The following is a 25,391-nucleotide window of genomic DNA, read 5'->3' as shown; positions in this document are numbered from 1 at the left end:
CATCATACACATCCTAAGTTAAACATCGTACACATCCTAAATTATTACAAACAATTCATGTTCATGCAAATTTAATTTACACAACACATCCTAAATTATTGTTATACTTCTTGTTGACTTGACCTCATTTAGAAAATATTGAACCCACATTTTTCGTAAGTTGCTCAAGCGTTGCACAGTATGTTTAGCGGGAATGTTCTGCATTTTTTAAAAGATTAAACTGCATGCACAATTATATTTGAAGCAACAATGTTTAATTATTTTTGGAAAGTATATAAATGCATACCTTCAAGTTTGGAAAAGAATCCATGTGTTCATTTATTATGTCTTCCACGAGCAACATGACATAATATGCACATTCCCAGCTGGCAGGTTGTTGTGGGCACTATATAACAAGTTTGAAAATATTGAAATGTATGGTAATGAGCATTCAACTGGCTTTTATGTCTAGATGTTAACTTTTTTTTGCATCTAGGTCCCTATAATCATATATCTCAATAGGAACTATTACCTTGCAGTCGTTATGAATCTTTAAAGAAGTCTCCATTACCCTGACGAAGACACTGTTGAAATATGAACACATTGAACAATCAGTACTTACGAGAGATATTAAAAATGATAAAAAAATCTAATGCATTCTAGACAAGCGTAAAATTTCAGAAGACACTTACTCCTCGACCGCAACAGTGATCATTATCATTTTTTTACTCTTCTTGTCGGAATCGTACACGTACAATGCACTTTCGCTTGGCATAAGCACAGCCAATATCCAATGATTTCTGTATGTTAGGTTTGTAGCATGTCATATTCTATAATTTATATGAATAGAAAGAAATATAATGAAATTAGAATATATATATAACACTAACATCTGATGATAAGGTATAAAAATCAATCTCTTGTCCCGATTTGCATTGAGTACTTCCCCTATGTATCGAAGAACACCTCCTCGGTCATCATTCAGCATGTTGGCATTCGTTCTCTCGGGGTCCATGAAACCAACATGCTCATCGGGAAACTCCTCCTTGATGAATTTGTGCTAATACCTAAAATAGAAAAAAAAAGGATACAGGTGTTCTCAATTTTGTGAAATTAGAATTAAAAGTACTAAATTGTGTAATTATTACGAATATTAACTCACATCATCCAGATCTGAATTACTGGTCCAGTGAGCCACTCCGACGGTGCGAGCAAAACCGCATAATCATCTGAATAAACGGATATGGGGTCTGGTGAACAGACTAGATCAAGTGGCGGATCAATTGTGAATGGATTGCCATCTAGCTCCGAAAATAGATCACGCAGATGCTTGAATGTTCGTCCCAGCTTGTCAAAGTTGATACCATCAAACGCCTTGCTGTGACTCGTTGCGTTCCGACCTCCTGGAACCTGTACCTCTTTGCGTGGTTCCTTCAAAGTTTAGTAATAAATTGAAATAAAATCCATAATCAATTATAACTATGTCATATATATAGATACAAATTAAGAAGTATCAGAACTTAATAATATACCTCATCTGAACCGACCACTATCATGGACATCGGCCATGCAGTGAAACTGCCGAGTACCGATGCAAGGGTTAACTGCTCACCATTTGGTACAGGTAAGGGAATCTCTAAGAAGTCCGCATCCTGAATAGCATCCACCGTTACTCTTGCATGGTCGGGCGGCATCGGCCTGTTGTGAATTGTTCCACCGGGTACAACTGGAGCATGAATTGTCCCCTTGGCCACTATACGAGTATTCCCATTTACATTCGCTAGAAGTTTGCAGCTAAGTTCTGCCTCCTGTACAAATATATGATTTTACTCGAATAAAATCTGAATATATATGAAACTAAAGCATAGACCAACTAATTTAAATCTGAAGTTGCATTACCTCAATAAACTCGAAGAGATTTGCATAATGATTAACTTTATATCAAGTGACGATTTTTATTATAACAAGTGATTATTTATTTATTTATTTTTTTCTTCACATCCTCTTCTCTAACTAGTTCTTGTACTGTGGTGCATGCTTTCATTGCAAAACATAGAAGAAATGTTGTATTTTGGCTGGTATTTATTTTGTGCTTCAAGAGAAAGAACAAAGGGCAATTTTGTCTTTTATTTCAAAACATAGATAATTTAAGGAGTTTTTATAATTTAAGTAAAAAGTTAATTAGAGAAAGGATAAATAAGAAGCAGTTGAACAAGTTGACAGACAAATAAGAGAAATTAAAGACTTGAGGGTAAATAAGAAACCACAAGAGTTTTGAAGGGTACATGAAAAATTATTTTAGGAGCCCTTAAAACCATAGTAGGCAATATCGGCCGATACTGATCCGGATCGGCCGATACGTATCGGTATCGGCCGAGTCCGATCCGATACCGAGCCGATACTGATGGTTTTTCTGTTTTTGGTCCGATTTATGTTGTTTTGGTCCGATTTATGCTGTTTTGGTCCAATACCCAACTACCACGTAGCAGTAAAAGATTTATATATGCTGCCAACTACCACGTAGCAGCTAAATGAGGAAACCACCAATGATGAACATAATGCACGCAACAGTGATTATGAAAGCAATGGTTCAAGAAGTAATGATGGCAGCAGTCCTTCAGGAGATGTCGTCCCTAGTACATATGTAGAAAGTCAAAATGAAGATTATGAACCTGATAATCAGCATAGAGAACAACCACGGAACTCTACCTCAGGAATTGAACTAAGAGAAACATGATTTAAAAATATTAATGAACTAACAAGACGTCAAAATGTTAGTTCTTATGATGAGATGTCGAGTACATCAGGGTTTAGTGGGGGGTATAATCAGCCACCATATGCATATAGATATGAAGATGTTAACAATCCTTCATTTGGATCTACAATGTCTTCTTTTTTTTAGTTCCGGACAACAATATCCCCATTTTTATTATAATACAGACAGCGATGAAGTGATCCAGCCAGCACGACATAGTTTCTGGCAGTAAAAGAATATGTTTATAGTTTTAATGCTTGTATTATATTGTATTAGTGGATTATTTGATTGTAATCATTTATCTAAACATAAATTATTGAAAAATTAATTTTTATCATTTTTTTCCTATTTTTTTAGTGTAAAACAAGCTTTTGGCAAAAAAGTCCGATTTTCCGATCCGAATCGGCCGATACCGGCCGATACGCCGATCCCGGATCGGTATCGGCCGGGGCCGATCCCGATCCAAATACCGATATTTCCTACTATGCTTAAAACCTCTCAATCCCCGTCGTTCCTCCTCACATTTTAAAAAAAGCTTCCCAAAAAGTGCTCTCAAAAACCTCTCAATTCATCGATATTTGTTGTGATTTTTTAGTTTTGATCGATAATGACTGGAAAGGGCGAAGGTCCAGCAATCGGAATTGATCTTGGTACCACTTATTCGTGCGTTGGTGTGTGGCAACATGATCGGGTCGAAATCATCATGAATGATCAAGGGAACCGTACTACTCCATCATACGTGGCCTTTACAGACACGGAGAGGTTGATTGGAAATGCAGCCAAGAATCAGGTCGCCATGAACCCTACCAACACTGTTTTCGGTAAGTTCAATTTTCAAATTCATGTTCCCCTTCTACATTCCTTCTTTGTAAAGATGTTAATTAGAGATAAACCTCACTTATTTTGTGGAAATAATGGTTTTGTAGCAATGACTTGGAACCCAGAACGTCACAGAAGCACTCTTGAATCAAATCTAGTTTAGCAAACAGCCAATTGATTTTGCATGATAAGTTATCCAAAACCAAATTGATGGCATAATAAAAATTTAAATGGTAACTGGCATGTTGTTATTGAATTCTTGTTGTACTTATATATGAACACAATGTAGCTTGTGCACTAATACATGGAACAAATGAGAACTGGTGTGAAACACTTGGGATTTATGTGAACATGCAGTTTAAAAATATTTTCTGAAGTCCAGTGACAGTGCTGTGGTGCTTGTTTTGTGCGTGATTGTTTAGTAGATCCTCCCATCACCCTTTATTCCAAGGAAATGAATTTTATGGAGACATTCTAACTCACTGGCCAATCTGTTTTGTTTGTGGAGGCATTCCAACTTACCCGCTGTTTTGTAAATGTTGCAGATGCAAAGCGTCTGATTGGGCATCGTTTCTCTGACCCATCAGTCCAGAGTGACATGAAGCTCTGGCCATTCAAGGTGATCCCCAGTCCAGGGGATAAGCCCATGATCGTGGTCCAATACAAAGGTGAAGAGAAGCATTTTTCAGCAGAAGAAATCTCCTCTATGGTTCTTATCAAAATGAAGGAGATTGCCGAGGCCTATCTTGGCTCCACTATCAAAAATGCTGTCGTGACGGTTCCTGCCTACTTCAATGACTCTCAACGCCAAGCTACAAAAGACGCTGGTGTAATTGCTGGTCTCAATGTCATGCGTATTATAAATGAACCAACTGCAGCTGCCATTGCGTATGGCCTTGACAAGAAAGCTTCTAGTTCAGAAGGGAAAAATGTTCTGATTTTCGACCTCGGTGGTGGAACCTTGGATGTGTCCCTGCTCACCTTAGAGGAGAGAATGTCAATCTTCGAGGTGAAGGCAACGGCTGGTGATACTCACTTAGGTGGTGAGGACTTCGACAACAGAATGGTGAACCACTTTGTGCAGGAATTCAAGCAAAAACACAAGAAGAATATTACTGGTAATCCCAGGGCTCTTAGACGTCTCAGAACAGCTTGTGAGCGAGCTAAGAGAACCATCTCTTCCACGGCACAGACTACCATTGAGATTGATTCTTTGTACGAGGGAACTGATTTCTATTCCACCATCACACGGGCACGGTTTGAGGAACTAAACATGGATTTTTTCCAGAAGTGCATGGAGCCAGTTGAGAAGTGCCTGAGAGATGCCAAGATGGAGAAGAGCAGTGTCCATGATGTTGTGCTTGCTGGTGGGTCTACTCGGATTCCAAAAGTGCAACAGCTTCTTCAGGACTTGTTTAATGGCAAGGAGTTATGCAAGAACATCAACCCTGATGAGGCTGTGGCATATGGTGCTTCTGTCCAGGCTGCTATTTTGAGCGGTGAAGGTAACGAGAAAGTCCAGGACTTGTTACTTCTTGATGTCACTCCATTGTCTCTTGGTCTTGAGACAGCCGGCGGTGTCATGACCGTTTTGATTCCCCGGAACATTACCATTCCCACAAAAAAGGAGAAGGTATTCTCCACTTACTCAGACAATCAGACCGATGTGCTGATCCAGGTGTATGAAGGTGAAAGGGCCCACACTAAGGACAACAACCTTCTCGGAAAATTCAAGCTCTCTGGCATTCCTCCAGCACCAAGGGGTGTGCCCCAAATCAATGTGTGCTTTGATATTGATGCCAATGGTATTTTGAATGTATCGGCTGAGGATAAGACCACTGGTCAGAAGAACAAGATTACAATCACCAATGATAAGGGTCGACTCAGCAAGGAGGAGATAGAGAAGAAGGTTCAAGAAGCTAAGAAGTACAAGGCAGAAGATGAAGAGCTCAAGAAGAAGGATGAGGCAAAAAATGCTCTAGAAAACTATGCGTACAGCATGAGGAACAAAATCAAAGATGACAAGCTCTCTTCAAAGCTACCTGCTGATGACAAAAAGAAGATTGAGGAAGCAATTGATCAGGCGATCAGCTGGCTTGATGGCAACCAGCTGGCAGAGATAGAGGAGATTGAATACAAGATGGAGGAGCTCGAGAGCATTTGCAATCCGATTATTGCTAAGATGTATCAGGGCGGTGCACCTGGTACAACTATGGATGAGGATGGTCATGCCTCAGGTGGTTCCAATGGTGCCCGTCTCAGTATTGAGGCAGTTCATGTTGTATTGAAGGTAATTGAAGTTATTGTCGAAATTGCCAGCCAGTTTTGAAACAGAATTAAACATAAAGTAAAAATCATGACCTTAGCTTAGCAATAATTAGCAGGAGGTTGACAAATGAAAAATTGTGGGAATTAATTTGTGTATGCTTTATTGTTCAAATCTTTGTTACTGCATGCAATCATTTATTTATATATACAAGAGTAAGGCTTTAGAGCCGTTGGAAAGAAGGCTACAAATGGTGAAAACTGAAAACTATTTCTTTATTTCCTTTTATGGAATTAGCGTCGGAAAGTTTCCTTTAGCAGAAAGGTGAAAGAAAGACACAGGGTCTTATTTGTAAATTTTTCATCTGTAGTTATGCTTAGATCTTCAATACTTGCACTTTCATGTGCTGCTATTGTTAGAAATCTGTAGGGGCGTCAGTGGGTACAATGCGAATACAGGCGGATGAAAGTATTTCCATATCGTAATCCTCATATGTTAAAAATTGGCCTCGTATTCTTATATGTTAAAAGTTGGCCTTACTCGTTAAAGTTATTCAATAATAAAACGGTACTTGGCGAATAGCAAATAATGCTAATATTGTAGTTTTATTTTTTACAAATAAGCCATCAAAATTCATTTATTTCACATATATGGATTTGTATTACTAATATAAAAATAAAAAATATACAATAATTCTAACTAAACTGTTTTTGGTCAAAGCAATAAAAGACTGTTAATAGATAGATATCAGTGTTGTAGGTTATTTCGTATCGATCTGAGAATTGGTATCAGTAGTGGGAGTGTTGTGTTCCATTTTGTAGGGAGTTGTTTGAAATTTTAGTTGAGTTTTAATCATAAAATGTTCCAAACCATTGAATTTATTTTTTCTTCTTGATTATATAGGGCAAATTTTGTTTAATATTTATAATAGATAGTATATAAGAACAAATCTCCACAAAATATATCTAAAATATATCTATATAATTTTTTATAATTTAAGTTCCTGGTGCATGGCACATGGTACTGGTACATGGAGCTGGACTGCTGCTGGTACATGGAGCTCGTGTGCACTGTTAAGATTGGATTTAATTTATTTTCTGCACAACTTGGCAGTCCCTGTTTGCTTATCAAAAAATAAATTGTCGAAAGAAATTGTTTTAAGTGGTAACATTTTCACCCTTGACAGCCTTTGCACTAGTACAAAAAAACTCCTTCACCGATCCTTAACCACCGACTGTTTTAAGCAAAGTATCAATGTTGCTCATATTACACTGACCCTTTTATTAAATAACAATCAGCGTTGTCGTTTAACACTCACGCTTTCAAAACAGTCAATGTTGGTTATCAACACTAACGGTTTTTTTAAAAAATAGTCAGTGTTGGTGCTCAACACCGACTGTTTTTTTTGAGCCGTTAGTGTTGAATTATTTTTACTGACTGTTTTTTTTTTTTTTTGTAACCATCGGTGATTTTCATTTCCCTTCTAAGCAACTTCCCTTTTCCCAGATTTGTTGGTGGCTTCACAGATTTAATGTGTACAAAGTAGTATGATCTTTCATATAACATACTAAAAGAATTATATAATGGGACAACGTGATTTGTTGCACGATATTTTGATAATTTGAGTGCAGCGAAGATCGCTCTTGGTATTGTTTGCATGTTGGATGATTTTGTCGCCAAATATATTTGGCGCCAACTGAATAATTGTGGAGGGAGTAGTCAAAATTTGTAGGGAATCTAATAAATTCACACATAGACATGATATTTGGAGTGAACTCATCAAAAATTTAGAGGAATGTTTGCAAGTTATGATATATTTACGAATCATGATATTCTTAAAATTAAATTGAATTTTTCTATTGAAATTATATTAAAAAATTGTTTTATATTTCAGAATGAACAAAATTCTAATCCGATAAGATATATAAAAGAATCTCAAAAACTAAAAATTGGTTTTTTTTTCTTATCTTTTTTTATTTTTTTTATTTTTTTCCTTTATATAGAATTAATTTAGACATTCAAAATTAATTTATTTAAATTTAATTGTATCTAAAATTATATGTTAATGTATAATATTTTGCTAACGATGTGATGGAAAAATTAATACGTTTTCAGAGAACAAATCACCAAGTATCCAAAGAGGGGATGGGTTTGGATTTTAGAAAAATCACCTAGTATTAAGTAACTCTCCATATCACATTTGCATAGAGACACCACCCAACAAATTTGTTTTGCCTAAGGTAACCAAATTTGTCAATTTTACATAAGAGACGTCGGATCAGTTTTGGCATAAATATTGAAGGATCCACTGCCCACCCACAACCTCAGAAATGGACACCTCCTTTGAAATCAAGACCATTCATCTCCTATCAAACGGATATAAATTTACAAATCTAAATTTAGGTAATAATTGTACAGAAAATAGTATGAAAAGAATTAAAAATAAATATTTTCTACTCTTTTTACATCTTATATGTCAAATAATACTTATAAATGTCAATTTTATATAATTTTATGGTTATTTGTCTCTTGAAATTGAGCCAATAATTTCATACCGTTCAGTTTTACGAAATCAATCAAAAGTCGATTTGGAATGAAATGAATATAAGTTTGTTTTAAAATGATCAAGAGAAAACTATGAACATAAACAACACAAAATTTCTCGAATTTAGTTATGTCTAAGGTTCGATTCAACGTGAAGTGTTTATAGCCCTTGGATGCTTCAATATTCCGACAACCGGATGGATAGGTAAATAGAAATAATATTTGATCTAGGAGGCCTAATACTAATATCTTTATATAGCTCACGATGCGTCAGAGGTAGCTCTACTGCTTCATCTCTTGAACTTGAGCATCCAAACCTCCTATGTTAGCATATGATTCAAGAGGGGCTTTTTCAACTTCCATCACTGACACCATGGGGTCCACTTCATCTTGTAATATACCAACAACAGATAGTACCTGGTAATAAATCAACACATAAGCATGTGATATGGTCATCTGAAGAGGGCTACCTTCATGCTTGTCATAAATTAAGTTTGCAAATAATAATTAATTCAAAACGAAAATGTAAATGCAAATATACTGAACCAATTACTACCTTAAAGCAAACCCTTTCTAGTTATCCCACCAAGATTGAAAACCCAAGATCCAAAATTCTAGAAAAGACAAAATTCCAACCCGGCTCAAGCTGATCCTTATCAACAAACGATAAAATTCCAACATAATACTCAGGCCCCACAGAACTTGATACAATCGTATGGTTCTCATCTATAATCTCCTCCAAGCTCCCCACACTCATCAGCGATCCTCTCAGATCATCAACCTTAGATCGACCCTCTTCGCTCTTGTCTTCATGCGGTTCCAACCTCTCCTGACCAGCATGTTACGCAAGGCCCTTAGGAAGGCCCCCCCAAAGCCAAAGCCATAGCCCACTGTGTCTTCCCCGGACGTAGTCACATGAGTGGCGAACCGGACGCCACGAAGTCCCCGTCATCTTTGATCTGGACCGTCAATTTCTAGCACAGTGGAACATATCTCAAGGATCTCAATCTTAAATCTTGCTAGCACTAATTCTTCTAGCACAGGAGATACCCCACCAAAAGCATCTTGAAAGATAGATCATTGATTGAAACACCAATAAGAACAAGGGTCTTGAAAGATAGATCATCTTGTCTTTGCAACATAATTACAAACTGGTCCCTTCAGTTCTCTGATTTAGACTAGACTGATAAATAAATTTGTGTAGGACCCACAAGGGAGCTGGTGTAAAAATGCTTTTAACTGAAATGGCAAGGTGAGGTTCTGAAAACATCACGTGAAAGGCAAATTAGTAGGCAAACCAAAACCATGATAAGGGAACATCACGCCTTACCGATCGAGACAGCTGCAATTAATATCCTTCTGTACGCGCAGGATTTATAACATGTGACAGATTATTCAATCTATATTTTCAATTCTTCAAGATACATAAATCTCCCACAAGTTAATTTAGTCCGGGAAAATTTATTTACTTGAACACACATGTCAGGCTGCGGTCAGCCCAATCTTGGCTATTTTGTTCAAGCCCGGTCAGCCCGTCTGAATCTGGGCTATTTTGTTCAAGTCCAGCCCAATCTTGGCTGTTTTTTTAGTAACAAGTTACAATGAATCAGTGTTATAAAAAACGTCCGTTTAGGCCGATTAATACTCCAATTAGTCGTTGGTAGTGACCAAATTGTTATGGATTTTTCTGATTAATCAGTTGATTATTCCTGATTAATCATTTGACAGTACCTATATGTCCAACGACCGCATACCATTATTTACAACACTGTAATGAATAATGGAACGATAGGAATGTGTGGCAGTATATAAGCTCAACAAGTCTTTTTTAGAAGAGAAATGACATTTCAAGCGCTCTGAATGAATGGTAATCTCTTTCATTGCATAAATTGAAGGGAGAGAATCAGGTTAATTACGTGATTAAGTTTAGCTCCTTAATTAATATTTGTTTGTTGCTTCATAAATTAATTATAACAGAAAATTTCCTGTTACAAGCATAGAAATCAACAAGACAAATCATAACTTATAGTATTTGCTTTTGTAGTGAATTTATCAACAAATTCTTTGAAATAATTTTGTACATAGTATTAAAAAATAGTAAAAAAAAAATTCAAAAAAATATAAAATTTCATGTCCATGCATATTTCAGTATAAATATTATGTTGAGTAGTTCAAATCAACAGTTTGGACTTTGAAAACAAAAACATAAAATATGAGGTATGATGAGGTAGGAAAGGCATGAGGCATTGGAACCCTCCTCATTTATAATTTATCACACCGAGAACATTATCTTAGTCAACTATGCTTGATGTGGTTCTAAATTCTTGAAATTATTTTGAAAACGACACTATTGTACAAAATTAAGTTCTGCATTTGTTAATTTTAATTATCATTTAACTTTTAATAGCACCCTATGACTTTTCCATGAAATATATAACAAGTCTTAACGCTCAACTTTTTTACGGCCCAAAAGTTGTGCTAAGGCCCAACTCTACCAACATGCCCATTTTTCTGCTGTGTTTGTTGGGCTTGGAAATTACCTAAGAAGAACAGATGAACGCTTATCTAGGGGTGTCGATGGATACGATACGAGTAGAGTGAAATCATTTTCATACCCACACTCATTAAAATTGATCTTACTCATATTCTATTCATGTTCATTAAATTTTTTTTTTATCCTACCCTACTCATACCCGTTAAAATTAGTGAATAACGAAACAGTAATGAACGAATAACAAATAATACAAATATAATAGTTTTATTATTTCTACAAATAAACTATTAAAACTTATCATGTCATATATATAATCATAATTAGTAATATAAAATTAAAATATAAATACGCAATTAATTATAAACAATAATTTTTATCCTCTCTTCTTGCTCCCTCACGCTACCTACCTTTGCTCTTCTCCACCTTCTAGCACTACAAACCACTTCTTACTCGATCGTATTCAGGTGGGAACAAGACTGATCATTTTACTTGTCCTTTTCTCATTTAATTAGTTTCTTCTCATAACAAAATATTCTCTGAGCCTACCTACACTCCCACGTGATTCCTCAAAAATCTGACTTATGCTCCTTTTGCCACGTTGACGTGACCATGTGAACTAGAGACCTAGAATGCTGCACTAATGCCTAAGGGCTTCAACCGTCAAAAAAAAAAAAGAATGCTGCACTAGGGAGAACTGGAGTAAGAAGCAAGAAAAATTAAGTGAAATTAAGTGGGCTGGAGGCCTGCCAAGGAAAAGTGGCATACCAATACGTACCAGTGCAGAGCAGGTAATATCTTGTGGTTGCAAGACAGGTAACATTTCGAAGATCAAGTGTGGTTGCAGGAGTGAATGGAATGAGTTGCACTTGTAGTTATTTGTATTATATGTTTGTGTTGGCGCGCCGTCTGTTACTTCTTCTTTTCACAAACTCTGAGTGGTGATTGTTTTGGTTCAGTTGATTCAGTTTTTGGTCTGATTTGATTCAGTGTCTTCTTGGCTATATATCTTTCTGTGTAGTGACTGGCTTGCTTCAGTTGATTCAATTTACGATCTAGTTTGATTCAGTGCCTTCTGTCAGAGGAACAAGACAAAATATGTGCATAGAGGAAACAATCATTAGGCTTCTCTCATTACAATCAAGTAAGGATAATCAAGATTTATGTCCACAGGAGTGCGTTTTAGTTTGTTTACAGCTGAATGCTTTCAAAAATACACGTTGTCTCATACTCTTACTTGTAACTTTTTGAATCAATATAATTGTCTATAACCTTTCGGCCAAAAATAAAAAAAACTAATTATCCAAATTAAGGGTTTAGTAATAAGAAAGCAAAGGTCAAGTCTCTAAACCATATGTTAGGCATAGAATTTGCTTATGTAGTTAATTTATCAACAATTTTTTTGAAATGATATTTTCTTCTCTTTTCATAAATTATAGCATATTTATAATTTATCACACCGAGAACATTATCTTATTCAACTATGCTTGACCTGGTTCTCAATTCTTCAAATTATTTTAAACACGCAACTATATATTGTACACATTAAGGTCTACATTTGTTAATTTAGCTAGTCTGTCGAAATAATAATTAGAAAATGACGACTAAATGAGTGTTAGTAGTATCTTTTTGGTTAATGACAATTACCAGTCCTGCTGATTTAGTTTATTCCTCAAAATTATGATATGATGCTGTTATCACTAACTTTCAATAGCATCCCATGACTTCCCATTAAATGTATAGCAAGTATTAATTTCTGTGTTATTGGACTTGGAAATTGCCTAAGATGAACATATAAACATTTGTAGTTCTTTGAAGCATTTGATGGTGACAACTAATTATCCAAATTAAGAGTTTAGTAATAAGACAGCAAAGGTCAAGACTCTCAACCAGATTTTGCAAGGGAATATATATATATATATATATTTAAAAAGATTCAATAAATGTTGTATAAATTATGGAAGTTGATACATGTATGTATAAGCATGAGCCAATTAATTACCGACTGCAAAGTAAAATTGAATGAATGAGACAGACCAAGTTTTAATAAAATTTTGTACATATATATTTATCCAAGAAGAGAACATTTGAATTTTCACAAAAAAAAAAGAGAAAAGAAAAAAAAATAACATTCTTGAGTGTTTAAAATTATATATCTTGTTGATAATCAATTAAGCTCCAATGACCATCAGCTCCCTTGACCATATCTCTATTCTGATTTATCCACCAAGCTACTGGCACAGGATACTTATCCTTCAAAGAATCACATCTCTTATTAACAAGAGCTATATCCCTCTCAACCTCAAGTTTAAATCCTTCTTTCTGTACACCAGCAACACCATGCAAATAGTTCTCTAAATTGTGCCATACAATTGCATTTCCCGGACTCTTCACATATGGCGATTTACTCACATCAATTGTGAGTTCAACCCCTACATCACAGTATGAAATAGGAGGTGGACATTTAGGAACTATATCCAAAGTGTTACGAATTCGTAGTAATCTTAGGTTTGGCATTTGATTATACATATTCTTGAAATCTGAATTCCCGACACGAGGGCTAGCGAAGACGATTCCTGTGACTGGACAAGTGTCAGAAGGAGAGTGGTTGGATCTGTTAAGGTGGTTTGATATGATATCTATGGAATTTAGCGTGGCGAGAGCTGCACCTAAGCTGTGGCCAGTTATAGTTATGCTTGTTTCCTCACCACTGTACTTATCAGTTAGCCTACCAATCTCTGTCAAAACCTAATAGAAAGTAGTTCAAGAAAGACATGTAATAGCTAACTAATGTTATAATAGATGAATTCGAGTATCGATCTGCCGATGAATTTTATAATTAAGCCCCTCTTTGCTTCAAAGCAACTGGCATGAGTGTGACAATTATATATATGGATTAAAAGTTTTAGAGTGAAGCAATCTGGATCATTTGGTGGCAAGTAAAGGCTAGCTTCGTAAGTAGTCAAATAATACATGATTGTAAATTTCTAGTTACACCAGATGCATAGTAAATTTTTTAGGTCAATTAATATTTGTAAAATTATTGGTCAACCATCTTTTTTAGTATTATAAACTTAATGTATCAAACAAAAAAAAATTGCACTGAAATTGACCTATATTGTTCACCTGCAAATCAACTAATTACTTCAACGGATCGCTTGTGTATGAAAAGAAGCAAGAAACAAACAACTAAACAAATAATAATAAACTAAAAATATTTAATACCTGTTCTCTAGCACTTTGCTTATTGAAGCAGGAGTTGGGATTATCTGATGTATAGATGGATAAGAACCCCATATGCACCAGTGGTTCATCATTATTGTCGATTGCTCGACCAAGCAATGTAGAAGCAGATACCAACGTGATATCCATGTCGTTCACCCAATCCGACACTTCTAGGGTTCCCCTCCAAGCAACCACAATATCTCTCCGCCCGAGCAATGCCTTGCCCTCATCGGTTGCCACCGCTACATAGCCAATCCAATTTGACACCTTGCTCCATGTATTAATTGATCTGTTATTCACCATGAATGCGTCGGGTACGTTTATGCTTGATGTCGCGTACAAATACTTTGTGACCTCATATGCACTAGGCACAGATACATGTACCTTTTCCAACAGCTCCGATCGGCTGTACCTGTTATTCAAAAACAACTCAATTTGGGATATAATCTTATGTTTGTTGTGTTAATTAATTATGAGAAAAAAAAGGAGTCCAGCTATGGAACAAATGCATAACAAAAATTGTAAATCAATGTAAATATATGTTTAACCAAAGCAAATTTGCCTTAGACAGTTAGATATTGTACCTAGGTGCACCGAGATTAGGCGATTGCTTCTCCCGAATGAAACCATCATAGGCCGCTTGCGCCATCTCTCCATAGTTTATTATACTTCGGCGAAGATCTATGTCCAGTGGGTCCAGCATATTTTTCCAGTTGCCATAGCCATGAATCTCCTTCCACCTTTTAGCTATATTCCCAAAAAGGTTTCCAGACATGATATGTTATTAGTTTTGTGCTGCTTTCCAGGTTTGCTCTTTTATCTTTCTTTCAATCCAAAGTGACGTTGGATTTATATATTAATTAACAAATGGATCTCTATATCTATTGATTTCAGCTTATGCTTTTAAGATTCTTTGATAGAGTAATGCTAACCAGCAGGGGTGGATCTCAAATCAGGTTTAAATAGTTAGTTGGAACTCATTAACTAATTGGGTATTCAATAAAAAAAACAATTCTTTGACTTGTACTTTCAAATGCTCTAACTTGTAATTCTAATTATCAATCAAAGTTCCATAAATTTATTTTGATTTTAACACTAATTTTAATGTAAATTACAAATCAAACATTTAGAGCGAGGCAAAGTCGATCGGGAGCCATAGATCACCACTAAAATTCAAAATCTAGGTCCGCCCCTGCGCTAGCTAGGTAATTAAGTTATCTAGATTTTATTAGTCCTTGCTTTGCTTTTCTAACTTGACAGGCTAGTACTTTAATCCCTCTCAATATCAAGTTGGTTTTTAATTAATCTTTTTGTTATTTTTTTGTTAGCATATATTGTATCCAATTCTACATACTTAAACTACACATTACCTTCAAATAGTTCAGTTTTTTAAGTGATACTTTAGTTATCTATTTTTTTTCAAACCATTGCTTGTAAATAGTAATTAAGGTCATATTTGGGAACCAATAATTAATCTCTATAATTAAAATATGTAATTAGTTTTACGGTATGGTCCTTTGAAATTTGGTGGTTGGGTCGATTTTCCAATCTAATTAACTGTCAACCTTATATTACATTTTAATTATTTCTATTTGTTTTAAACTTTGAATTTTACCTATGGATTTATTTATCATACTAGAAATCTGTTGGTTAATTATTTGAAAATTTCTACCGAATCAATTATTCTGAAAAAACAACAAATGAAGAGGCGCTAATGTAATTAATTGATACACGTCCTCAGTGTTTCATTGCTTAATTTCGGATTGGGAAAACCAAAATGGCCAGTTGGGTGGTTTTAATCATTGCTGCCAACCCTTGTACTAGCTTCTCTATACTTTGCTTCATTTTAAAGCTTCGAATCAAAGGTATAATAACAGCTTTTTCATTAACTAAAATAATAATAATAATAATTCCTCAAAAAAACACTGATTTTCAAAATTTCTAAAAAGAAAGTAAATTTTTTTCAAAAAATGTAAAATTTGGTCTCCAAACGCATTACAATATGCAGATTATATTGATAAATTCGGATCAACTGTTTGAAGTTTGAAAATGGAGATATAAGCGGGATGTAAAACACCCTCTTTATTTCCCAAAGTACCGAAGCACCACTCTATCTATCTATCTATCTATCTATCTATCTATATACACACACAGACTTCGACCTACTATAATAAATGTATATATATGGACTGACATTGAAATATTATTTGATTATTCCAGATCAACATATAATATTCTTTTCTTGTACTCTATGTTAGAATTAGGCATTACAAAAATTAAGATATATTTTATTTAATATCTGAAACAATTGTTAAGATTTTATTTGATTATTTCAGATCAACTTAATATTCTTTTGTTGTACTCTTATATATGTTGAAATTCAGCATTACTAAAATTAAAATATATTTTTCTAAGATTGAGTCTACAATAATTTGCATATTAATTACTAGTTGACCTGTTTCATGCATATATTTCTCTACTTTTTAAAGTTCAAACTGTAAAAATATGATATCCATATGCAAATGTACTTGGAGACTAAAATTTACATCTTTTACTTTTTTAAAAAAAATTAGTAGAAAATCACTTAATTCAAAATTATGAATCATTTGAAGCAGTAATTTTTTACCTAGCGACGAATATAATTAAATAATTAATAAAATGTTAAATTTGATCTCCAATTATATTTCCTGACAATTCCAATGAAATGCTGTAATGGTGTTGAATTTTATGAGTGGCAATGATTAAGTTGTTTTGTGAATCTGCACTCAAATCACTTCCCTACCAAGAAAGGACGACTCATTTTATGAGTGGCAATGATTAAGAAACATAATTAACTTGCTGCATTCAACTGATGGCGTGCTACCTGGTACAATTTATTTCTCTCTCTCCCCTCTCCATCTGTTCTCGTTAATTCACTGATGAATTAGGTTCAAAAGAGAGTCTGATTGTGGGTCCCCCTGTTCAGTCTCTCTCCTTTCCGTTCTCTGTCGCGTGGCTCCCGTTTAATTCTGACTCTGCGGGCCCAATATTACAAAGAGGGCCATGATCATTTTGTTCTCGGCCCATTAAGTCCTTCCGCAGGCCCGATTTCACCTCTGTTTGACTCTCTCCTCTTTCCCAGTTTGACTAAGTCAAATTCTCCTCCAATTAGACGATATATATTTTCGAAATTATTATAAAAAAATCCTTTTGAAAATAAGTTAATTAGGGAATTTAAATTAAAAATAGTCAAAATAGGGTCAACACTAGACAAAAGTCTTTTTAATTATTCCGCTTATTTCAAATTAAAAATGCAATCTCATCTCGTAAAACAAAAAAAGGAAATATATACACTCCCATAATATTACACTCCTAAAGTTTTTTAGGACATTAGATGGTTAGTTCACAGCTAGAAAATCCATTTTTTGCAAGAGCAGGAAATCAAGTCCATGCGCCACCCTTGAAATAATCCCGTCGCAAGTCACAAAAAAACCTTTGATGCAAATGGTATGTATTTCAAACGACACCATTGGCAATACTCATTTCTGACTTTTTTTTATCAGATTACTCTTGAAAAAAGGGCGCATGAAAAAACTTTCGAACTTGGACACTGGCTAAATTATTTCCAATGACAGAGAATGTAGGATCCACCTAAGTATTTTCAAGAAAGCGTACATGATCCCTTCCCAAGAATTTCCAAGGCAAGCGAATGTGGGACCCACCTGTTTATTTCCAAAAGTAGCGTACGTGGACCCATCAGAGTATTTCCAAGGACATAGTACATGGGATCCACTAGACTATTTCCACGTTGAAAATATGTATTAATTTCTTAGTTGAAAATATGCTCTTTTAAGATGAATTTACTCTATATATCTCTCCTCCTTATTAATAAGCTTAATGTCTAGATTTTGCAAGGGTCCTGATTTACTTTTTTTTTTTCGAAAGGATGCTCAGCCGTTGAATTTCTAGATCGCACATAAGCATCCACTAGTCGCGACGCATATGATCTCAGTGCCTGTAGACCGTGCGCTGCACCCGTGGACCGCGCCTCTCAACCACGCACGGCGCCTGCAGACCGAGCCTGTGCACCACGCACCTTTTTTTTTTTCTGCTGAAGGCCCAGTTAGGTTCTGTTGGTGCCAAAATTCTTACCACTACACTGGAGTTCACATGGATTATCTTGTAGATAAATATAGTATTTAACTATTTTTCTCTACAAATTTGATTTAAATTATAATTATGTAAATATCATATATAAAATAATAAAAAAATATATATATTAATAGTCGTATCGTATCCTTCATTTTTGAAAATTGTCGTATCGCCGTATCCGTATTGTATCAGTATATATTATTATTGCTTTGATATTTGTGCAGCAAGTATTTGAACGGTTGATTTTCAAAAAGGACACGCAAATAATGAAATAATGAAACGCTTGATCTTCTTCATTTTATAATATTTTATAATGAAATAATCTGTTTCCGTTGCAACGCACGGGTACGATGCTTGTAACTTAATTAAATGGAATCAAATCGGCTTTTATTTTTTTGGAATAACAGGCACCTGCATGTTTTTTTCATCCAACTGATGATTTTTGTAGAAATTCATGCATGAAAAAATTGGAACGGATGGATGAGGAAAAACAGGTCCATCTTATTCCAAAAGAATAACAACCGATTCATCCTCTACTTAAATGGTTTATAATAAATATAGGGTAGGGTTTTTGTTCAAAGGCTTTGGACAGAATTATCCAAAGCCAATCCTATATATATTGTCCGATCGATCAATATCAAAATTCGCATGGATTGTTTAGATTTATGGGCAGTTAAAAATATATCAGATTCTAATTATTCGCACATATATATCACAACGTCAGGGAGATAGTTTCGTTATGTATTAGTTATGACGAGTTAATAAATAGAACCACTTTTTTCGTTATTTCAATACTCAAACGAACAACAACCCAGCATTTTAAGCAAATAAATTTCTCCATCTACATTAATTGTATGGTATGCAATTATCAATCATCATCATCATCTTCATGATCTACTAACTTCCAATGGCCATCTATTCCCTTAACCATACCCTTGTTCTGTCGAACTCTCCAAGAAACAGGTACATGATAATCGTCCTTCAATGCATCCATTGATTTGTTGACAAGTGCTACATCTCGTTCCACTTCTAACCGAAACCCTCCCTTCTTCCCTTGTACACCAGCAACTGCATGCACGTATCCCTCTAAATTATGCCACGTCGTCATATTTCCCGGACTTTTTAAGTAGGGTGATTTTTGTGTATCTACGAGTAATTCTACGCCCACTTCAGTGTATCCAACAAACGGGTAGGTCGGAATCAAGTCGGGTTGATTATGCACTCGTAGTAGTTTGAGGTTTTGCTTGCTAGAAAATAGATTCTTGAAAGTGGAATCGCCGACCTTAGGGCTCGCAAATACTATGGCTGTGATCAGAATGGCAGTGGAGTATGAGGGATGGCGTTTATTGAGGTGATTTGATGCTATGTCGATGGCACTTAGAGTTGCAAGGCAGGCACCGAGACTGTGACCTGTGAGAGTTATGCTAATTTCTTCGTCCTTGTACTCGTTAACTAGTTTTTGTATTTCTGTTAAAACCTACATCAACATGAAAATTAAAAATATTTCTTAGGTTGATATGTAAGAAGTCATCCCATAGCTAAATAGACTTCTATATTAGGAAAATCCTCAGCCTTTTCTGGTTTTAGACATGAAGAGACTTTCTTTGGATGCTTAAAAATGTACTGTTTATGGGTGAAATTACACTTTTCACCAAGAAACTGCAAGGTTGTATTTGCTTTTGTGTTGTATGAATGTGTGTTGCTGCATCTATGAAAATTAGCATGAGCCTCAATAAGTATGATGTTACTTTCTTTGATAATTATGGTGAAATTAACCTGAGGTTCTCCTCTAATAGCTAAGCAAAACACTCTTTTAGCCACAAATTCTGGTTAATTTTAGCATTAATTTAAAGTTCTATTAAACTCTGCATTTGTTATTTGGAGCATAGGTACAAAAAGAACATCCCTAGATATGAAACTCAGCATGAGAAATTGAGAACTTACAATTGTTTTTTCGAAATATATCAGAAAAAATAAAAGACGAAGTCAAACATAGTACGTACCTGTTCTCTCGCGCTCACTTTGTCGTACTTTGATTGCTCATTTGCTGATGTGTATATTGACAACCAGCCTCTATGAACCATCGGATCACCACCGTCAGGTGCGGGCCCCAAAATATCTGCAGCTGAAACTAATGTGAAATCTAAATCATCGATCCATTCAAGTGTCTGAGTAGTCCCTCTCCATGCAATCAACACATCTCTCCTACCCAAAACCTTCTTTCCTTCGTCGGTTGCCACAGCCACATACCCCATCCAGTTCGACTCCTTGCTCCACGCTGCCTCGGATATCGGTTTGAGTATAAATGCCTCCGGAACAGGGACACTTGATGTGGCATAGAGAAACTTTGTGACTCTGTATATATTAGGGTTTAGTTCAACCTTTTCAAGGAGATCTCTCCGGTTGTAGAAGCACGAACCCCTATATGATGATCTCTTTTCAGTGTTAAAAGCATCATATGTAGCTTGAGATAACTCACCGTAGTTAATTATGTTTAGGCGAAGATCAAGGTCTAAGGGATCTAGGAGACCTTCCCAATTGTTCTCTCCATTGATCTCTCTCCATCTTTTGGCTATGTTGCCATACATGGTTCTTCTCTAGCCTTGTACGTAACTAGATGAAGTAGTTTATTATGGGTTTAAGTTTGTTGTCATGTGATGATTGTATATATCGAAGCATCTTAGTTTAGGTTTAGGTGCGGAATTACTGTATAAAATTGAGTTGACATGGTGTTAAAATGTTATTAAATTATTGGTCTTTGCATATATATCCTGTTCCAGTGTAGCTTGTGCTTGTACTCCACAGGATGTAACAGTGCCATAATGGTGTAAGAAAAGAAAATTCCTTCAATAGTGAATAATTAATGATATATCTGAGGCAATATTTGTTATAATGGGATTTAAACTTAGGCACATCATGAACTTGTTATATAAAATTTGAACATATGTTATTTATATAAATCATTATGTTTCTGAAATAATTAATGTGAAGTCATTATTCACAACATACATACATATGATTACTTGAAATTATACATAGAATCTAACGTAGGGAATGATATAAATAAAATACAAAATAAACGATATAGAGGGCATTTTTATGTAATAATTAGTAAAGGACATTCCAACAAATTCTTATTCCACATAAAGGCAAATTTTTTTGGCTAATTAATTAATTAAACAATATGTTTCTTACAACATATAGTTAATTATATTTATAGACCAAATTTTACATTTTTTGGAATTTTGTTACTATTTATTATGATGGATACAAAATTCAATAGTCTGAATTTGACTAGTTTTTGTATCTATCTTAATAAATAGTAAAAAATTTTCAAAAAATGTAAAATTTGGTCTCCAAGCACATTTTTTTGTAGAGATCATATCTAACGGTTTGGATTGACAATTTGGACTTTTAAAATGTAGAAAATGGTTGTTGTAACTTGTTGTAACTCAAAAAATGTTGTAACTTGATCCCTCCTCATATATATATGGGTAAGGCTACGGTACTTTGCGAATTAAACGGGTTGTTTTAATTCGCGCTCATATCTTTAGGTTCGAAGTCCAAATAACCGATCCAAACCGTTAAATGTTTAATCTATATTAACAAAAGCACTGATGAGGCATATATAAATGATAAATCACTTTTGATGGAGAACCACCTAAGGTTACAACTAAAATAAAAAAACAAATTATGAAACAATTTAATTGAATTGAAGTAACGAGTCTTATACCAATAAGGAAAGCCCATTACTTCAATTACTTCAATTTAATTGTTTGTTAGTTGAAGTATTAATTGATCTTTTAGTTGTTGAGAGGGTTGTCCAAAAGCGGTTTACATGTCATATCCAGTAGACGTTGTTGTTTTCATTTTAATAATTTTTAGAATGAAGATTATACGACACAAAATCATTTATTTAGAAATACAACATAATAGTGTAAAGATTTTAACCAATCCATTATTTAACATTATTATATAGAATATAATTTATGGCTACACAAATCGTTGAAGGTAGACATGAACACAACTTACTACATAATTTATTGAAGCAGAAGAACCGGACAAAGCCTCCAAGTCCAAGCCAATTTGTTGTGTATTACCTAACAACTCTAGCTAGCTCAATTCGGAAGCATGCAATTGCAGATGCTTGCACGAATTAAAACGACCTTGGACTTCAAAATCCCAAAGCATGGAATAGTTTTCCTCACCCCAACAAATTGATTAATTAAAATTAATTAAGTGTTTTTTTAATGAATTTTAATGTATGAAAATTAATAAAATTAATTTGTATATTAAAGAGTGATTTTCTATATATGAAGTAAAAAAGATTGAACCTTGTGTTTAATTTTAACTGCTGAATGTATACGCCTAATTAAGTAATGTTTAATTAGACATAAAATATTTGAGAATCTACAAATAATAATAAGTAATGATTCAGGGCTACAGCTGGCAGGCTGCCAAGTGTTATTGTGGACCCATGGGAAGTGGCCCAGTTAGAGAAACTGATAAATAATTCCTTCAAAGGATATCTGATCAGATGATTGCATAGATTGAGATGATTGCGTGCAAGCCTAATTAATTCATGTGTGAGAACAAAGATTGCAACATCTATTGCGTACAGTCTATTTTGAGCTATCCTATACTGTCCATATATCATCTTGGTTCCAATAGAGCAAAGATTGCAACATCTATTACATTTTACAGCTAGTCTTCTACAAAATATTGCTAAATTTGGAATTCTAAAATTTACCGAATCACTACTGCATCAGACCAGAATTCGACATACAATATGTTGATAATTAATTACCAGCATGCTTGTAGTAAAAAAAAAAAAAAAAAAAAAAAAAATTAAATGAGAGGACTGTTATAATAATAAGTGGAAATTACTAACTTGTAAATCATAATTATGAGGATATATATAATCATTTTTGCCTTCCTTTCCCTCAACCTGAGCTGATTGCTTATTGCATAGTACATATTATTTTTCCATTTAATTTCTTCAAGGATATATACACTGCAATACACCAATTATACATTTTATAATAAATGAAATATATATTTAATGTGCATCAAAATGCATAGAGTACCTTAAAGGATGATTCCACATGAAATTAATAGTTATCCGGCCCATAACTTTTTTCCCATATTTTTTTAAATGAACATATTTATGCAAACTGGATATTTTCATTCAGAAATCGCAAAACTGATTTTTACACTCCAATATTAATTCCTTTCGATCGTTTAATGAGCGACTTGATACCAATCCACCAAGCAAGAAAGTGACTGCTCATTTTCTTGTTAAACACAAGGTTAGATGAATCAGCTTATTTATCTTTCATGTCCAAATTTTGTATTTATTTTCTTTCTGCTTCTTTCTGTTCTGAAATATACGCGGTTAGATAGGGTGCTAAGGAGAACTTTTACAAAACATATACTTTAATTTTTTTCTGAAAAAATTAAAATATAATATCCTTCTTTCTAATTTGTTTTTTAACAAAATGTTCTTATTACAAGTCCTTCAACTTAATTTTTACCTCTTCATTCCTTTCTCTTTTCTTGCCCATGAAATTCATCCACATTTTTTTTTTTTTCATATTTTTCAAATTTTAGTTTTTAATTTTCATAATAAAAAATATATAATCTTTGACATTTCGTATTTCAAAAAATTAGATTCCTATTTAATTAAGAATATTATTTATTAAGTATTATATTCAAATAAAATATCAAATGAATGACACTATTATATTAAATATATATACAATAAAATATCAAATGAATGACACTGAAAAATTTCAGAGAAAAATATAAAATTTATACTTCTCAAATTTTGGATATTTTTTAAATGGTTCATGTTCCAATGGGAGATATGAAAAAGGTATGCCTAAAAAAGTCAAATTTAATAATATGAAAAAGTATGAATATTAAGCTTGAAGGTTTCTAAATATATCATATAATATTGATTCAGTTCTAGAAATATAATTATCATCAGTTTCACATTTGGATGAAGTATGAGGCACTGCCATAGTCTAGAGTAAAGAACACAACATTTTTCGTAGTCTAGTTAAGAAGAGGCAAGATACATGGGCTAGGATGTCTACTACTATTTTATTATTTCATAATATTTAATAATTTTGAAAACCATATTCTACACGTGAAGTATTTTAGGTTTTGATATCAAAATATGGAGATTTTGGGTTTATAAATTTTGTTGAATTTATTCGTGATTTGTAGAAATTTATTTGGGTTTATCAGTTTTTTTTTTAATTTTGAATTTATACGGAGTTCTCCATGGCTGTAAGGGTATTTTTGAAAATAACATTTTTTCAATACCGATTTTTGACAAATACAAAGAACATAATTTTTAATAGAAATGAATAATTTTACATCATCCCACTTTTAGAATTATCATTTAATTACTTGAATTTAAACTTTCTTGAAAAACAATGTCGTCAATAACGTTTTATATGTGTTGAACTGTTGTCAGGGACAACAGTTTTATTTGCTTGGAAACGCCGCTTATTCTAGGATGGAAATATCCCCCTATTTGATTTAATGGGACACGTTTAAATATTTTTAATGCTAAAGATAAAAATAAAATAAAAATCGGATTGTGCCTGTGATACGTTTACAAAAAGGAAAGAGAATTTTACTATTTTTTTTAATTAGAAATAAAAAAATTGTCGTCGCCCTTCGTATATTAATTAACTTTATTTTTTTTGTCAGTCGTATATATACTTTAGGAACAACTAACAGTACCTCCATATCAGTCTCCTAAATGTCTCCCGCACTAAAAAACAAACTTTCGACAGGGGACCACTAACTGACTCCAACATCTGATATGGGGGTATGTATACTCTGAGTTAATAGTCAAAACGTATAGTATTCATACCTACGTATGTATAGTATTCATACCTACGTATGTATAGTATTCATACTTATTATCAGAACCATTCGTCATATGTAAACACAAGCTGGAGGGGACCCGTAACAACCATGGGGACCGTTGACGTCTTGTGACAGCCTGGATTGGGGACCTCAATCGTCTGAAAGCGACATTTACCAAGATTGGAGACCACTATAGCGAATCTATATATTATTCATATCTAACTAAAGAAGTATTCATATCTAAACAAATGAAGTATTCATACATGTTTGAAATAATTTATACAATTCAAAATTCA

At 34.1% G+C, this 25,391-nt stretch overlaps 3 protein-coding genes and 1 pseudogene across 4 annotated transcripts in view; 1 reads left to right on the top strand and 3 right to left on the bottom strand.

Moving 5' to 3' along the window:
* The window catches only part of LOC144548599 (disease resistance protein RPP13-like), a 112,872-nt gene that overhangs the window by 15,102 nt on the left and 72,379 nt on the right, over positions 1–25,391 (bottom strand). The window lies entirely within an intron of this gene.
* On the top strand, positions 3,308–5,882 carry LOC144548298 (heat shock cognate 70 kDa protein pseudogene; annotated as a pseudogene). Its single transcript, XR_013509334.1, has 2 exons — positions 3,308–3,555; positions 4,099–5,882. The product of XR_013509334.1 is annotated as a heat shock cognate 70 kDa protein pseudogene (transcript).
* On the bottom strand, positions 12,896–14,945 carry LOC144548649 (phospholipase A1-II 1-like). Its single transcript, XM_078297366.1, has 3 exons — positions 14,664–14,945; positions 14,080–14,491; positions 12,896–13,602 (listed from the first exon to the last, which is right to left on the bottom strand). Exons 1-3 carry the CDS (start codon positions 14,852–14,854, stop codon positions 13,003–13,005), a joined length of 1,203 nt encoding a protein of 400 aa, XP_078153492.1. The 5' UTR covers positions 14,855–14,945; the 3' UTR covers positions 12,896–13,002.
* LOC144548655 (phospholipase A1-II 1-like) lies at positions 19,079–20,954 on the bottom strand. Its single transcript, XM_078297372.1, has 2 exons — positions 20,214–20,954; positions 19,079–19,687 (listed from the first exon to the last, which is right to left on the bottom strand). The coding sequence occupies exons 1-2, from the start codon at positions 20,796–20,798 to the stop codon at positions 19,079–19,081; spliced, it is 1,194 nt and encodes a 397-aa protein (XP_078153498.1). The 5' UTR covers positions 20,799–20,954.

The sequence above is a fragment of the Carex rostrata genome, chromosome 33 (assembly GCF_964058835.1).
Source record: "Carex rostrata chromosome 33, lpCarRost1.2, whole genome shotgun sequence".
Lineage (NCBI taxonomy): Eukaryota > Viridiplantae > Streptophyta > Magnoliopsida > Poales > Cyperaceae > Carex > Carex rostrata.
This window is presented reverse-complemented; position numbering and strand designations above follow the sequence as displayed.

Coding starts and splice junctions, on each gene's coding strand:
- LOC144548649 (XM_078297366.1), bottom strand. CDS start 14,854: ATGTCTGGAAACCTTTTTGGGAATATAGCTAAAAGGTGGAAGGAGATT. Junction 14,492..14,663: donor CCTAATCTCGGTGCACCTAG/GTACAATATCTA, acceptor TTTGAATAACAG/GTACAGCCGATCGGAGCTGT. Junction 13,603..14,079: donor AGCAAAGTGCTAGAGAACAG/GTATTAAATATT, acceptor ACTTTCTATTAG/GTTTTGACAGAGATTGGTAG.
- LOC144548655 (XM_078297372.1), bottom strand. CDS start 20,798: ATGTATGGCAACATAGCCAAAAGATGGAGAGAGATCAATGGAGAGAAC. Junction 19,688..20,213: donor AAGTGAGCGCGAGAGAACAG/GTACGTACTATG, acceptor ATGTTGATGTAG/GTTTTAACAGAAATACAAAA.